At 66.3% G+C, this 13,343-nt stretch overlaps 1 protein-coding gene across 9 annotated transcripts in view; it reads left to right on the top strand.

Annotated features, from left to right (window-relative positions):
- Positions 1-13,343, top strand: part of ARVCF (ARVCF delta catenin family member) — a 47,625-nt gene that overhangs the window by 31,325 nt on the left and 2,957 nt on the right. For 5 of the 9 annotated variants that reach the window (XR_011236522.1, XM_069496831.1, XM_069496826.1 and 2 more), the window contains exons 4-14: positions 4,039-4,197; positions 4,361-4,887; positions 5,899-6,398; positions 6,961-7,144; positions 7,889-8,006; positions 8,326-8,497; positions 10,147-10,218; positions 12,040-12,167; positions 12,386-12,536; positions 12,780-12,978; positions 13,229-13,336. Coding sequence is in view for 8 of the 9 variants with exons in the window: in XM_069496831.1 (XP_069352932.1) it covers positions 4,039-4,197; positions 4,361-4,887; positions 5,899-6,398; positions 6,961-7,144; positions 7,889-8,006; positions 8,326-8,497; positions 10,147-10,218; positions 12,040-12,167; positions 12,386-12,536; positions 12,780-12,978; positions 13,229-13,336 (2,318 nt within the window). In the remaining variant the exon portion in view is untranslated. Of the gene's footprint in view, positions 1-4,038; positions 4,198-4,360; positions 4,888-5,898; positions 6,399-6,960; positions 7,145-7,888; positions 8,007-8,325; positions 8,498-9,176; positions 9,195-10,146; positions 10,219-12,039; positions 12,168-12,385; positions 12,537-12,779; positions 12,979-13,224; positions 13,337-13,343 lie in introns of all 9 variants that reach the window. The other 4 variants (XM_069496830.1, XM_069496828.1, XM_069496833.1 and 1 more) reach the window with 2 other exon arrangements.

Raw genomic sequence — 13,343 nt, 5'->3', positions numbered from 1 at the left:
AGTGTGGTGGACGACCCAAGGCTGGGCTTGGGAAAGCCCAGGTGAGTGACAGCCTTGCTCTCCTCCCCACCCCAGCTGGCTCTCCAGCACGGCCTTCTGGCCACTCTGCCCAGGGCCGTGCCCGGGCAAACTGCTGCCGTGCAGAGGTGAGCTCCTGGTCCTGAGAGCTCGGCAGAGCCCGTGGGCACCAAGGGAGAGGGCGTTTTGTGGTGGCCAAGGCTCGCTGCCTGGCGGGAGATGCCAGCCTGACTTGTCCCAGATTCTACCCCGGAGGGCCATGCTGGGGGATGTGGAACTGTCACTCCCTCACCCCTCCATTCATCTAGTGGCCGTCTTGTCCCCCCGGGAGCCTGGCCCAGGATGTGGGAGCCGGGTGTGCAGTCTCACTTTAGCCTCTGCCATGTATGCCAGCAGGGCCTTGGGTGGGGGGGTGCCCGCCCCTGCAGTCTGCTCTTCAGGACACAGACCGTGGGTGCTTGTCTATGAAGTCCAGGTGGTGGGGGTAGATGGGCGTCTCCAGACCCCAGCTAAGCCCTTCACCCCCAAATTAGGACTTGGCTTGTTTCCTATGCCCCTTCCTCTGCCATCCCCGCTCCCACCTGGAGGCTGTCACGGGCCTTTGCCCAGGTGGCAGTCCCTCTGTGTTGGTCTGCATCTCGAGTTTCTGCTCCCCACGTCCTTGTATCTGGATATTCCCCGGTGCTATCCGGCACGTCCCATGGTCCCAGCACCCTGTGTCCTTCCCATGTCCCTGCAAGGAGGCTGAACCCCAGGTCCGTGATGGGGCACAGAGCCCTCGCGCTGTGCTCAGCCCTGTGCCTCTGGGGACCCTGTTGAGAGCAGTGGTGGGTGCGTGGGTCCACCTCTCTGGGCACTCCAGCCCCTCTCACAAGCCCAAGGGAGCTCATGGGAAGCCCCAGGCCTGGGCAGCAGCCCCTCTCCGGGCCGGGCCTGAGGCATCACAGATGGGACAGCCACGGGAGGGCTTTGGACAGCAGAGATGAGTGAGGGGAGGCTGGGAGTGGTCCCTGCAAGAGGGGCAAGGGTGGGGCCCAGGCTGGGGAGAGGGTAACGAGAGAACATTGGCAGGACACAGCATGCTGGGTTGGCCTAGGGGTGGGATGTCCAGGATGGTGCCCGTGTCTGGGGTGCAGAGGGGAGTAGCCTAGAGTCGGGTCTGGGGCAGAGGCTGTGTGTGAGTACAGGGCCAGGGGCCCCTTAGAGTCGGCCAGCCTGGGCAGGTGCACGAGAGTCATGATGCCATGGAATAGGGCACTGGGGCCAGGCAGGGATCCAGGTACCCCGACCAGCCCCTCTGTCGAAGACCAACTGTGTGCTGGCCATCGGCCCACCATCCCATAGCCTGAGCCACAGGATGGCCTTGGGCCTCTCGCTACCCTAGGCCTCAGTTTCCCCATCTGCCACCAGCTCTAGGACCCCCAGAGTGGACACCTGGCTAGGAGACTGAAGGAGCTGGTGGCCCCTGTCCTTGTGTAGTGAGAGTATGTGAGCCCTTGCGTGGATGAAGGTCTGGACACATGGGCGGGAGACACGAGGACGTGTGTACTTACCAGTGCCTTTGGGAGAGTGGGTGCTGGCACTTGGTGTGCAGTCAGGAGAGCACGCAGGTCGCTGGGCCCGGGCCCCAGTGCCTGGCTGGGTGCTCGCACACATGTGCACATACACGTGTTCCTGTCTGGGAAGTCAGGTGCACGCGTGTGTCCAGATCCCCGTCCGAGTGTCAGCGTGTGTGCCCGGGCTGTGTAACGGGGACAGGGCTTTCCCGTGATCACCGGCTGACTCACGCTCCTGTCCGGGTGAAGTCATGGTTTGTTTTTAGCTCCCTGAGGTCATTTGCCAGCAGAGACTCTTGGGGCCTTGGGATCCCGCTGCCAGCCTTGCCGGGGGCCCTGGCTCTCCCAGACCACCCGGCTCTTGCATGGTCAGACCCTCACCACAGCCAGGGTAGGAGGGGTAAGCTGGGCCGCAGAGTGGCATTAAGGTCCCCAGATATCTTTCCCCTCCTTTGCCCTTTGCCCCCACCACTTAGCTAGGGAGGAGGGGGCTCTCCTCTGAGTGTTTAATGTATGCAAATGTATGCAAATCTGAGGGGCCACATCCCACCGGCAGTGTCCTGGGCAACATCCCCTCAGTCTTGCTCCTCCCCCAGCCCTGCCCCACCACTGAACTGCTACTTCTCGGGGGCCTCGCTGGAGCCCCAGGGCCCTGCGGAGAGAGCTGGGGGCCTGATATGTTCGCCCCCACAGGGGCCACGTGGGACAGGGCAGCCGGGCCCCAAGAGTGACAGGCCTCCCTGTGCTGCCCTCTGCTCCAGAGCAGTCCTGGCTCCCAGGGCCCTTGGAGGAGAGCCTAGCCTGCCCTGCCTGGCAGCCTGCCACTGTCCTCACTCTGGGCCTCAGTCTATTTCTCTTTCCCAGGGAACAGGGTGCCCTCTCCACGGCCAGGGCCCCAGCAAGCAGCCATCCCAGGACAGGGGCTAGGTGAGACTCAGAGGCCCTCTGGCCAGACTGTCTTCCCTGCGGTGCCTGAGACACCCCCCTAGCATTGTGACATTCTGGGTGAATCCTTTCCCCTGAGTCAGGCCTCAGTTTCCCCATCTGTAAAGTTATCTATCATCCTCTGAGGTCCTGCTCTGGCAGGGGAGGGGAGGTGCATTCTGTGGCCTCTTCTTTCCTTTGTCAGCAGAGCCTGAGGGCTGCACCTGTCCTAGCTCCTCCCTGGACCCCTGCACTGCACGATCAGGGGTCAAGCATTCCTCCAGGATAGGACCCCGACCTTGGTGGGCGGGTCCTGAGGGCAGCCTGGCCACCTCACCTGGCTCACCTCCCAGGCCTGTGATAGGCAGAGTCCTGCTCTGGAGCCAGGCGGAGCTTGGAGTAGGTGCAGGCCCCTGGGGGCCCAGGCAAGGGACACACCCGGCAAGGCCTGGGGCCCGGGCCACAGAGCGGGGCCTGTCTTCCTGCTGACTTGGCTCAGGCTGCCCCGGAATGTGTCCCCCTCACCCGCCCCCACAGCTTGGGTTTCAGCCCCTGCCTGTCCTAGCCTGGTGCTGGTCCCTGACACTGGGCCGCGTGGCTTTGGCGCCTGGGCCTGTGTGGTCAGAGACCCAGGGGCAGACTGAGGGTCTCGGGTCCCCACACCACTCAGCTTAGAAGGCGTCGGGCCTGGCTCTAATGTGGGCCAGTGTGCCCTCTTTGTGCCTTAGTTTCCCCACTGACGCGTCTGGCCAGTAGGCGTGTGGACCTCCGAAGGGCCTGTGCTCAGAGCAGTCTCACTTAGAATTGCACTGTGGTCATCTCTTGCAGGACGGTGGCAAGAGTGGCCCTGGTCCTGAATCCACCATTTTCTAACATCCAATACGACACCCAGGGTCTCAGTGGGGGGCCAGAGGAAGGGCCAGGGCCTGCCCACTTGACACCTGAGAATGCCCGGGGTGGAGGGAGTGAGGATATTTTGGTGTTCTGGGTGCACAGGGCATTCTGGGAGTGGATATTTCTGCCTTTTGAGGGCGTCTGGCTGGCCTTGGTGCCAGGAGTCTGGGCGTGGCCACAGGAGTCAGTGAGCGGTGCTAAAAACGCCCCTCCCGAAGGCTTCTGCACTTGGGGCTTCTGGGGTTGGGCAGGGAGGAGACCCCTGACACCATGAGGGCCCTGTTGGGTGGCAGGTGACCTGGGGGGGGTATCCTACAGGTCCCACCTCAGGGACTGGAGGAGCAGGTGGCAGCCAGGCCTCACAGGTCGGGAGGCCCCCCCCCAAGACTGCACCCCTGGGACCTGTGGCCTTACCTGCTAACTCAGTCCGATGAGGCCTGGGGTAGGGTGACAGGGCAGGGTTAGCGCCTCAATGTTTAGAAGGCAAGGACAGGCCACTGTCCTCGCTGGCTTGGGTGGGGACAGGCCCTGGGGTGAGTGGGCCTGGGGGCTGGGAAGAGGCACACGCTGAGGCCTGCTTGGGGCCCTGTGTGCCCAGCGTGTCTGGGCAGTGGGTCCTGTCTGCCAACAATGCCCCTTGCCCCAGGAGCAGAGCCCAGGCAGCCAGGCCTCGCTGGCCGCCATGCCAGAGGCACCCGAGGTCCTGGAAGAGACGGTGACGGTGGAGGAGGACCCTGGCACACCCACCTCTCACGTGTCCATTGTCACGTCCGAGGACGGCACAACCCGGCGCACTGAGACCAAGGTACGGCTGGGCCCAGGCAATGGGAGAGCGGCCGGACGGCCGCCCCGGTGCCGTCTGCAGAGTGGGCACGTGAGCAGCCCCCTAGAGGCCGGCCTGGCCCCACCACAGCAGTTTTCAGGACTCTCGGGCTACCCAGCCCACCTGCCACCTCCCTGTCCACCAGGTTACCAAGACGGTCAAGACGGTGACCACGCGGACGGTACGCCAGGTGCCCCTGGGTCCAGATGGACTCCCCCTACTGGACGGTGGCCCCCCGCTAGGCCCTTTTGCTGATGGGCCCCTGGACCGGCACTTCCTGCTGCGTGGTGGTGGCCCGGCGGCCACACTCTCCCGAGCCTACCTCAGCAGCGGGGGCGGCTTTCCCGACGGCCCCGAGCTCCGGGACGGCCCCAGCTATGGCAGCCTGTCTCGAGGGCTGGGTGTGCGGCCCCCACGCACTGGCCCCCTTGGCCCGGGCCCTGCTGATGGCTGCTTCACACTGCCGGGCCGCCGTGAGGCCTTCCCCGCGGGTCCTGAGCCCGGGCCACCGGGCGGCCGCTCCCTGCCTGAGCGCTTCCAGGCAGAGCCGTATGGCTTGGAGGACGACACCCGCAGCCTGGCCGCCGAGGATGAGGGTGGCCCCGAGCTGGAGCCTGACTATGGCACAGCCACACGGAGGAGGCCTGAGTGTGGGCGGGGCCTTCGCACCAGGTGAGCACCCGTCCCCGTGGCTGCCTCCTCCTGGAAAGTCTGCCTCCGGCCCCCCAGCCGCAGGATGGCCCACAGGCAGTGGAGCTGTGGGGGTCGAGTTAGTCAGGTACACTTTAGTTTGAATCGGCCCGGCTGTTGTCCAGGAGAGCAGCCAGGGCAGGCCCCGAGGCAGCAGAAGTTAGGCTGGGCGCCCTCCCGTGCCAGGGCACGGAAGAAGCTGGTGACAGCGCCTGACACCTGCTGCCTTTGCTTCAGCCAGGTGGCCCGAGCACGAGAGGCCCCCAACTGTCCCACGGGCCTTGGTTTCCTCCATGCACGGCAGTCACTGGAGTCCAGAGCCTCTGGTTCTGTCCCCTCTGCCCTCAGTTTGTGTATCTGCAGAGTGGGAATGTGACCACAACCTGGGTCTGGATTCCACGGTGTGACCCTGGGCGAGCCCCCTGACTGCTCCAGCCGCAGGCCCTCCCTTGGGAAGTGTTTGATGACAACAGCCCACAGGGTGACTAATAGCCAAGGACATCCTGTACCCTGAGGGGTGGCGGCCTGAACGCCCCTCAGACGGTCCCACTGGGACGGCTGTAGGGACCCATATGGAGAGCCACCCGCTGCCCCCCATCCTGACGCCAGCTGGAGCTGGGCCTTGTGGGAAGACGGGTGGTTTTGTGGAAGGAGGGTGCCCCCCCCAGTCGCAGACAGACACTCCGCAGAAACATGTTTGGCTCAGGATGGAGGACGCTGCCTGTGACAGGAGTGAGTGAGCTCCCTGTCCTGGGGGGATGCGAGCCCTGGTGGCTGTCAGCTGGGGTTCGGCTCTGTCGATGGCTCTGAGTCCATTCTTGCTGGGCTGGATGTCACTCTCAGCGCTCCCTCCCTTGAGGCCAAGGTACAAATGTTCGCAGCCCAGCCCTGCTGGGTGAGGTCACAGTCCCCTGGAGGGGCTGTGGTGGGCAGCTCGGAGGCAGGGCTGGCAGCTGCTGTGAGGATGTCCACGCGCCCCGCTTGCCTGCACAGGGCCTATGAGGACGCGGCGGATGACGGTGGCGAGCTGCTGGACGAGCGGCCTGCGTTCCCAGCGGTGACGGCGCCCCTGGCCCAGCCGGAACGGGGCAGCCTGGGCAGCCTGGACCGGCTGGCCCGTCGCTCACCCTCAGTGGACAGCACCCGCAAGGAGCCACGCTGGCGGGACCCTGAGCTTCCTGAGGTGCTGGCCATGCTGCGGCACCCTGTGGACCCCGTGAAGGCCAACGCGGCCGCCTACCTGCAGCACCTGTGCTTTGAGAACGAGGGCGTCAAGCGGCGCGTGCGGCAGCTGCGGGGGCTGCCACTGCTCGTGGCACTGCTGGACCACCCTCGGGCCGAGGTGCGGCGCCGGGCCTGCGGGGCGCTGCGCAACCTCTCCTACGGCCGCGATGCCGACAACAAGGCCGCCATCCGGGACTGTGGTGGCGTGCCTGCCCTGGTGCGCCTGCTGCGGTCTGCCAGGGACAACGAGATCCGTGAACTCGTCACTGGTGAGTGGCCCCAGCTGCGCTGGCCACCCCTGGGAAGAGAGGGGCGTGAGGCTGAGCCAGGGAGGTGCCAGGCCACTCAGGGCTCGTGGCCAGGGAAACACCCAGGTTGTCAGGTGACCCTGCTCTGGGACAGCTTGCCTGGGAGGCAGGTGTCAGGCCCAGGTATTAGGGCGGGTCCCCAGTCCCTCTGCCCTTAGGCAGGCCCCTCCGCATGGCCCCACATCCCCACGGCAGCTGCCCTCGGCCCTGCACCTTGTGGGACCTGAGGGACAGGCAGAGCCACCTGACTATCTCCCCGTGGCCTCACCTGCCCATGGTAGCGAACAACGGGGGAAGGGACAGCCCTGCCGTCCCCCTCCTCTGGGGCTCCCTGCCAGCTGGGAGCTGTGGCCAGGTGCTGTCACACGTCTCACCCAGGCCAGGACAGCCCCAGAGCCTCCCCTGGCTTTTGTCACTTCCTGCTGTTCTGTGTGAGCTGGGGCACGAGGAGGGTGGGGTGGTCCTGGGCAGAGAGGGAGGAGGGATGCCTGTGGTCAGCACGGTTGGCCAATCGCCTCCACAGGCACGCTCTGGAACCTGTCGTCCTATGAGCCCCTGAAGATGGTCATCATTGACCATGGCCTGCAGACACTGACCCACGAGGTCATCGTGCCCCACTCAGGCTGGGAGCTCGAGCCCAACGAGGACTCCAAGCCCCGGGATGCCGAGTGGACGACCGTCTTCAAGAACACGTCAGGTTGCCTGAGGTGCGGGCAGCTCCCGCCCAGGCTGCTCCCATGGGGTGACTGGGTGCCTGACCACACGCGCCCGCCGGCCCGTCCTTCTGGTCCCAGGTGGCAGGGAGGGTGGCGAGCGCCCACATCTCGGGCTTCGGAGCCACGGCGCGAGTCTGGATGGGAAGTGAAGCCTGGCGGGGCTGTACTCACCCCAAGGTCTCCCCGCTCTGCAGTGCCTCAGCCCTGCCCGGTGCCCAGCCCCCTACCCCTCACCGTGACAGCCAGGGGAAGCTGGGACCCTCATTTCCATCTGCCTTGGGGGCTCATCACACCTCCCTGTGACCCCTGCCTCTGGGGACCCCTGTAGAGACCTCTCAGGTCCCACAGCCTGCCCGTTCCTCAGGATGTGCCCCTTCGGCCCAGTGGGGTCCTGACCTTGGGGCACAGGAGGGCCCAGAGCCATTGCTGGCATGGGGGTGGGGGACACAGAATTGTCTCTTGGGGCCCATTTCTGTTCCTTTCCAGTCCAGATGGGAGCCAGGGAGCTGCCTCTTCCCCAAGGAGTTGCCAGGCTTGGGTCTACCTCCTGGGACCGGGGGCTGGTTAGGCCCCTGGCCCCCTGTTCCCTGTGCCCCAGGCTGGGTGTCCTGTCCTAGTAGGCCCAGGGCGGCAGTGGGGCCTATTCAGAGATGAAGACAAGCAACCGAGGCTGGGCTGTGGCTGGGGGGTTCCTGTGGGGGCCAGGGGTCACCAGGCCTGCTCTTGGCCACCCAGGAATGTGAGCTCAGATGGCGCCGAGGCCCGGCGGCGACTCCGGGAGTGTGAAGGGCTGGTGGACGCACTCCTGCACGCGCTGCAGTCGGCTGTGGGCAGGAAGGACACGGACAACAAGGTGGGCCAGGCAGGCCGGGCCGTCCCGCAGCCTCCCACCACGGTGGGGGAGAGGGCAGCGCGGGGATAGGCCCTTGGGCAACACAGTCTGGGGTGGGCGCTGGACGTGGCCTACCTCACAGTGGCCACGCTGCGGAGCAGGTGTGGTCCTCCACCGTGAGGTTCGGGCCTGTGTGGCCCTCGCTGAGGCCGCCATCCCACGCCTCTGGGACCGCGGTGCACGCTGGCTGAGGGCCTGCTCTGTGCCGAGGGCCCTTGGGAGGGTGGCAGCAGTCCCCATGCCCAGTGGCCCTGCCCCAGCCGCCGGCTTCTCCCGACAGTCAGTGGAGAACTGCGTGTGCATCATGCGGAACCTGTCTTACCACGTGCACAAGGAGGTGCCTGGGGCCGACAGGTATCAGGAGGCCGAGCCTGGGCCCCTGGGCAATGCAGCGGGCCCCCAGCGCAGGAGGCGGGATGACGCCAGCTGCTTCGGTGGCAAGAAGGCCAAAGGTGGGTGGGCGAGGCCGGGGTACCACTCTAGAACCCTGCCCTGGCTGAAGGGTCTCTGAGCCCATGGCGGGCAGCAGATGGGGGCCGGAGGACGCCTGCTCAGTCCCCAGCGGGCAGGCAGGGGAGCAGGGAGCAGAGGACGGGGTACCACCCCGGGTCACAGCTAAAAGGCCAGGCCTTGGGGCTCAGACCCCACCTCCCCTGTCTGCACAGCGGGCCCCCCAGGAGGGCACAGGGGAAACCACGAGGTGGTTCCATCCGTGCCCCGCCCAGACCCTCCACTCTGGGGAAGGGCTCTGAAAGCGCCACTGATGATGCCACCTGCTGGCCACTCACAGAGCAGCTGTAGACCCTGACCAGCCCAAGTGGCAGCCCCCATCCGCCTGGGCAGTCACCCTGCACACCCGCCATGCCTGCAGGGTGTCGGTGCCCGGTACCCACATCCCTGGTGGCTGCAGTGGTGCCTGTGCACTGCCTTCACCTGCCCCACTGACCCCCGACCTCTCTTCCCTGTCTAACTGGGGGGCACTCAGCCCCCGGAAGTAATTGGGGTGAGGTTCCACGTGCTGCCTGCTCAGTCCGGGGTGTGTAGTGGGAAGCCAAGGCCTTGCGGGAGGGCGTGGGGGTGCCACCTGCTCAGGCTCCTCTCCTCTCTCCTGTGCTTCCTCCTGCTGCCCAGAGGAGTGGTTCCATCCAGGTGAGTCCTTGCTTGTCCTGCAGTCCCGGCCTGGCACGTGCAGTGGGCTCCTGGGAAGGGGGAAGCACCTTCTAGCCTCAGAGCTCTGCGCCAGCCCTGGTCTCAGCACCTGGCCGCCATGTCCATGACAGTGGCAGGAATGTGCGCCCCGGCTGTCCCTAACCTCAGACTTGCAGAGGGTGGGCAGGGCCCAGGGTGTTTGTCCCTAGGGGCACCAGGGAGCAGAGTCTGCCCCTCTGATGGAATGAGGTGTGTGTGGCTTGGTCAGACAGCACAACGGTCCCACGAGGGTGGGCAGGGAGGGGGCCCAGATCATCTGAGCTCAGCTCTGCTGCCTTCCAGGAGAGAGAAGCTTCCTTGTCTGACATGGGGAGGGTGGCTGGGGGCAGCCAGCTCGCTGTCTCGGAGGTGTGCGTGCTCGGGCCCCCCCAGTGGTACCTGGGGCTGCTGTGGGCTTTCAGCCTGGGCATGGGGGATTCTCCTGCCCGGTAGAGCCTGGGACAGTGTCCTGACCCTAGACTGGGGGAGTTTTCCCCTTGGGAAAGTTCTTGGCCCAACCCTGCCTCTTGTGTGACCCAGGCAAGTCCTGTCCTTGTCAGCTCTCAGCTTCTCTGCTTGTACCTACCTGCCACCCCACCTGGGTTCCTGGCTGCCTCAGCTGTACACTTAGTGGCTGCCAGAGAGCCACTGGGAGGGTCTGTGTACAGCTCTCAGCCCCTGGCGGGAGATGAGTCCCAGGGGATTGGGGTAGGGCTGGGATGTCCCCAGGCCCCACCACCACTGTCCTCTGGGCCAACCCACCTGCTCAAACTCTGAGAGTGGGGCTCTACTGCTGGCCTGGGCGCAGGGTGTTCTTTGGGGCCTGGTCAGGAGAGGGCTGTGCCCAACCTTCCTGACACACTCCCGCCCCCGACGGGGTCCGCCTGACCTCCTGCCCCACCTTGCCTTCCAGGGAAGAAGGATGGTGAGCTGGACCAGAACTTTGACACGCTGGACCTGCCTAAGAGAACCGAGGCTGCCAAGGGTGAGTGGGCTGAGGCAGACCCTGCACCCCTGGGGAAGCCTGGGCCTAGGACTGTCTCCACAGTGAAGCTTTGGGCCATCAGGCAGGGATCAAATGGGGAAACCGAGGCCCAGAGGACAGTCCAGTCCCAGGGTACCTGCTGGAGTGTTGCGAACAGGGTCATTTCAGGGAAGGTGGGTCGGGAGGCAGAGAGGCTAGGCGCTTGCGTGGCCACATGGCAGGTGCAGGGGGGCAGAGTCGGGGGAGCCCCCCAGTGAAGGCAGGGCCTCCAGTGCCAGCCACAGAGCTGGGGTTCATGCGAGGGGGCTGGGAGCTGGGCAGGCATGGTCAGACCCAGGTCCAGGGGCTGGGCCAGAGGGAGTCAGCGTGCCCAGCTCGTCCTTGTCCCGGGGTCTGTGGGGTCCTGCGGTGCTGGCCCTCGGAACCAGCTTGAGGGAGAGAGGTCTGCCCTGGTGGGGCCCGGCCAGTCCTGCAAGTGGGGTGAGCCAGCAGGTCCCCAAGTGGGGTGGAGGGGAAGGGCCCTGCGTGGGGGTTTGAGGACAAGCGTTACAGGCAGAGCAGTGCAGACACCCTGAGAGGGGTGCGCGTGGAGTGTTTGGGGGCTGGAGCGCGGCGAGCACTGTGTGTGAAGGCTGGGGAAGGGGTGTGGGAGCGGAGTCAGGACGGGAGAGGGAGGCAATGTCCGCAGCCAAGCAGAAGCCCCCATGTGGGGACAGGCAGGCCTGGAAGGCTTCCTGGGCACCTCCTCTTTGGAGACTGCAGGGCACCAGGCCAGGCCCAGTTGCTGGGGAGCCTGGAGTGGTCGCCGGGGAGAGCGGGTCCTGTTACTAGGGCAGCTGCCCTGGTGACAGCCTCAGTGGGTTTGTGCTAGGCGGGCCCTGTCGCCAGGGAGGTTAGGCCCTGTTGCCAGGGGCGGGGCCCTGGTTGCACAGCTTCAGTTACCACCAACCCGGGTCCTGTTACCAGGGGGGCCAGGTCCTGTTGCCAGGGGCGGGGCCCTGGTTGCACAGTCTGTTCCTTGTGAAGGCGTGTCCCATAGCCAGGGAGGGCGGGCCCTGTTGCCAGGGGTGGGGCCCTGGTTACACAGCTTCAGTTACCACCAACCCGGGTCCTGTCGCCAGGGAGGGCGGGCCCTGTTGCTAGGGCGTGGCCCTGGTTGCACACACTGTCCCTTGCGAAGCCGGGCCCTGTTACCAGGGGGGCTGGGTCCTGTTGCCAGGGGCGGGGCCCTGGTTGTACAGTCTGTTCCCTGTGAAGGCGGGCCCTGTTGTCAGGGGCGGGGCCCTGGGTGCACAGCTTCAGCTAGTTACTGCCAACCCGGGTCCTGTTGCCAGGGGCGCGGCCGTGGTTGCACAGCTTCAGTTACAATCAGTCCGGGTCCTGTGGCCCGGGGGGGGGGGGGGGGGCCCTGTTGCTAGGGGCGTGGCCCTGGTTGTACAGTCTGTCCCCTGTGAAGACCGGCCCTGTTGCCCGGAGGGTGGGGTTTGTTGCTAGGGGCGGGGCTCTGGTTGCACAGCTTCAGTTACCAGCAATCTGGGTCCTGTTGCCAGGGAGGACGGGCCCTGTTCTAGGGGCATGGCCCTGGTTGCCATCTCCTTCCCCGTCCCCGGCCCCCGGGCTGCTCCTGGTGCCTGGCAGGTCCCATTGACTAAGCTTCAGTTTGCTGCTCTGTGAAAGGGGGCCGCTTTCCCCCTTTGTGACTAGGCTGATAGTAAACAGTATTCTGTGGCTGCTTCACGCCCATTCCTGGCCCCCGCTCACCGTGGCCCTGGGTGGGAGGGGGTGATGGGTGACTGTGGGTGAAGGCTGTCCCCTCCCTAGGCTTTGAGCTGCTGTACCAGCCTGAGGTGGTACGTCTTTATCTCTCCCTCCTCACTGAGAGCCGGAACTTCAACACTCTCGAGGCCGCCGCCGGCGCTCTGCAGAACCTCAGCGCGGGCAACTGGATGGTGAGGGCCGAGGCTGGCGGGAGCTTAAGGGCCCAGCGCCCCCCCAAGGTCAGGGAGGTTCAGGGCATGTGCGCTGCAGGCCGCGCTCTGGACGGTGGTGGGGAAGCTGCTCGTGGGGAAGCTGATTGGTGGAGGTAGGGGAGCAGGAACAGTCCGGTCCGGAGGTGGGAGCGTGCCGGCCCGTGCAGCTGAGCCCCGCTCCCCGCCCCACCGTATAGTGGGCCACCTACATCCGGGCCACCGTGCGCAAGGAGCGCGGGCTCCCGGTGCTTGTGGAACTGCTGCAGTCCGAGACCGACAAGGTGGTGCGCGCGGTCGCCATTGCCCTGCGCAACCTCTCCCTGGACCGGCGCAACAAGGACCTCATCGGTGAGGAACTGGCCGCGCAGGCCTGGGCGCGGAACCGGGCGGGCAGCTCTGGGGTCCTGCCGTCGAGGACCTAGTGATAGGGTGGTTTGGGGGTTCTGGTCCCATCCCTCTAGCTCAGCCCCTTGTTCGTGGGGGTCTTGTGGGTCCCCCTGGGGGCTCTCCTGGCGGCATCCCTCGCCTGATCCCTGCTCCATCTCCGAGGCTGGGTGGAGGTGTACCCCAACCCCGCCTCCCCACCCCCAGGGAGCTACGCCATGGCAGAGCTGGTGCACAACGTGCGGAACGCGCAGGCGCCGGCTCGACCCGGGGCCCGCCTGGAGGAGGACACCGTGGTGGCTGTGCTTAACACCATCCATGAGATAGTGTCCGACAGCCTGGACAACGCGCGCTCGCTGCTGCAGGCCCGCGGTGTCCCTGCGCTCGTGGCCCTCGTCGCCTCCAGGTGGGGGCAGGGCGGTGTTGGGGGCGGCTGGGGAGAGTAGAGTCCACGCTGACCCCGCCCCGCCGACCCCGCCCCGCCGACCCCGCCCCGCCGACCCGCCCCGCTGACCCCGCCGACCCCGCCCCGCCGGACCCGCCCCGCCGACCCCGCCCCGCCGGACCCGCCCCGCTGACCCCGCCCCGCCGGACCCGCCCCGCTGACCTGCCCCGCCGGACCCGCCCCGCTGACCTGCCCCGCCTGCCGCAGCCAGTCCGTGCGGGAGGCAAAGGCGGCGTCGCACGTGCTGCAGACGGTGTGGAGCTACAAGGAGCTACGCGGCGCTTTGCAGAGGGACGGCTGGACTAAAGCGCGCTTCCAGGTGCGGC

The sequence above is a fragment of the Eulemur rufifrons genome, chromosome 21 (assembly GCF_041146395.1).
Source record: "Eulemur rufifrons isolate Redbay chromosome 21, OSU_ERuf_1, whole genome shotgun sequence".
Lineage (NCBI taxonomy): Eukaryota > Metazoa > Chordata > Mammalia > Primates > Lemuridae > Eulemur > Eulemur rufifrons.
This window is presented reverse-complemented; position numbering and strand designations above follow the sequence as displayed.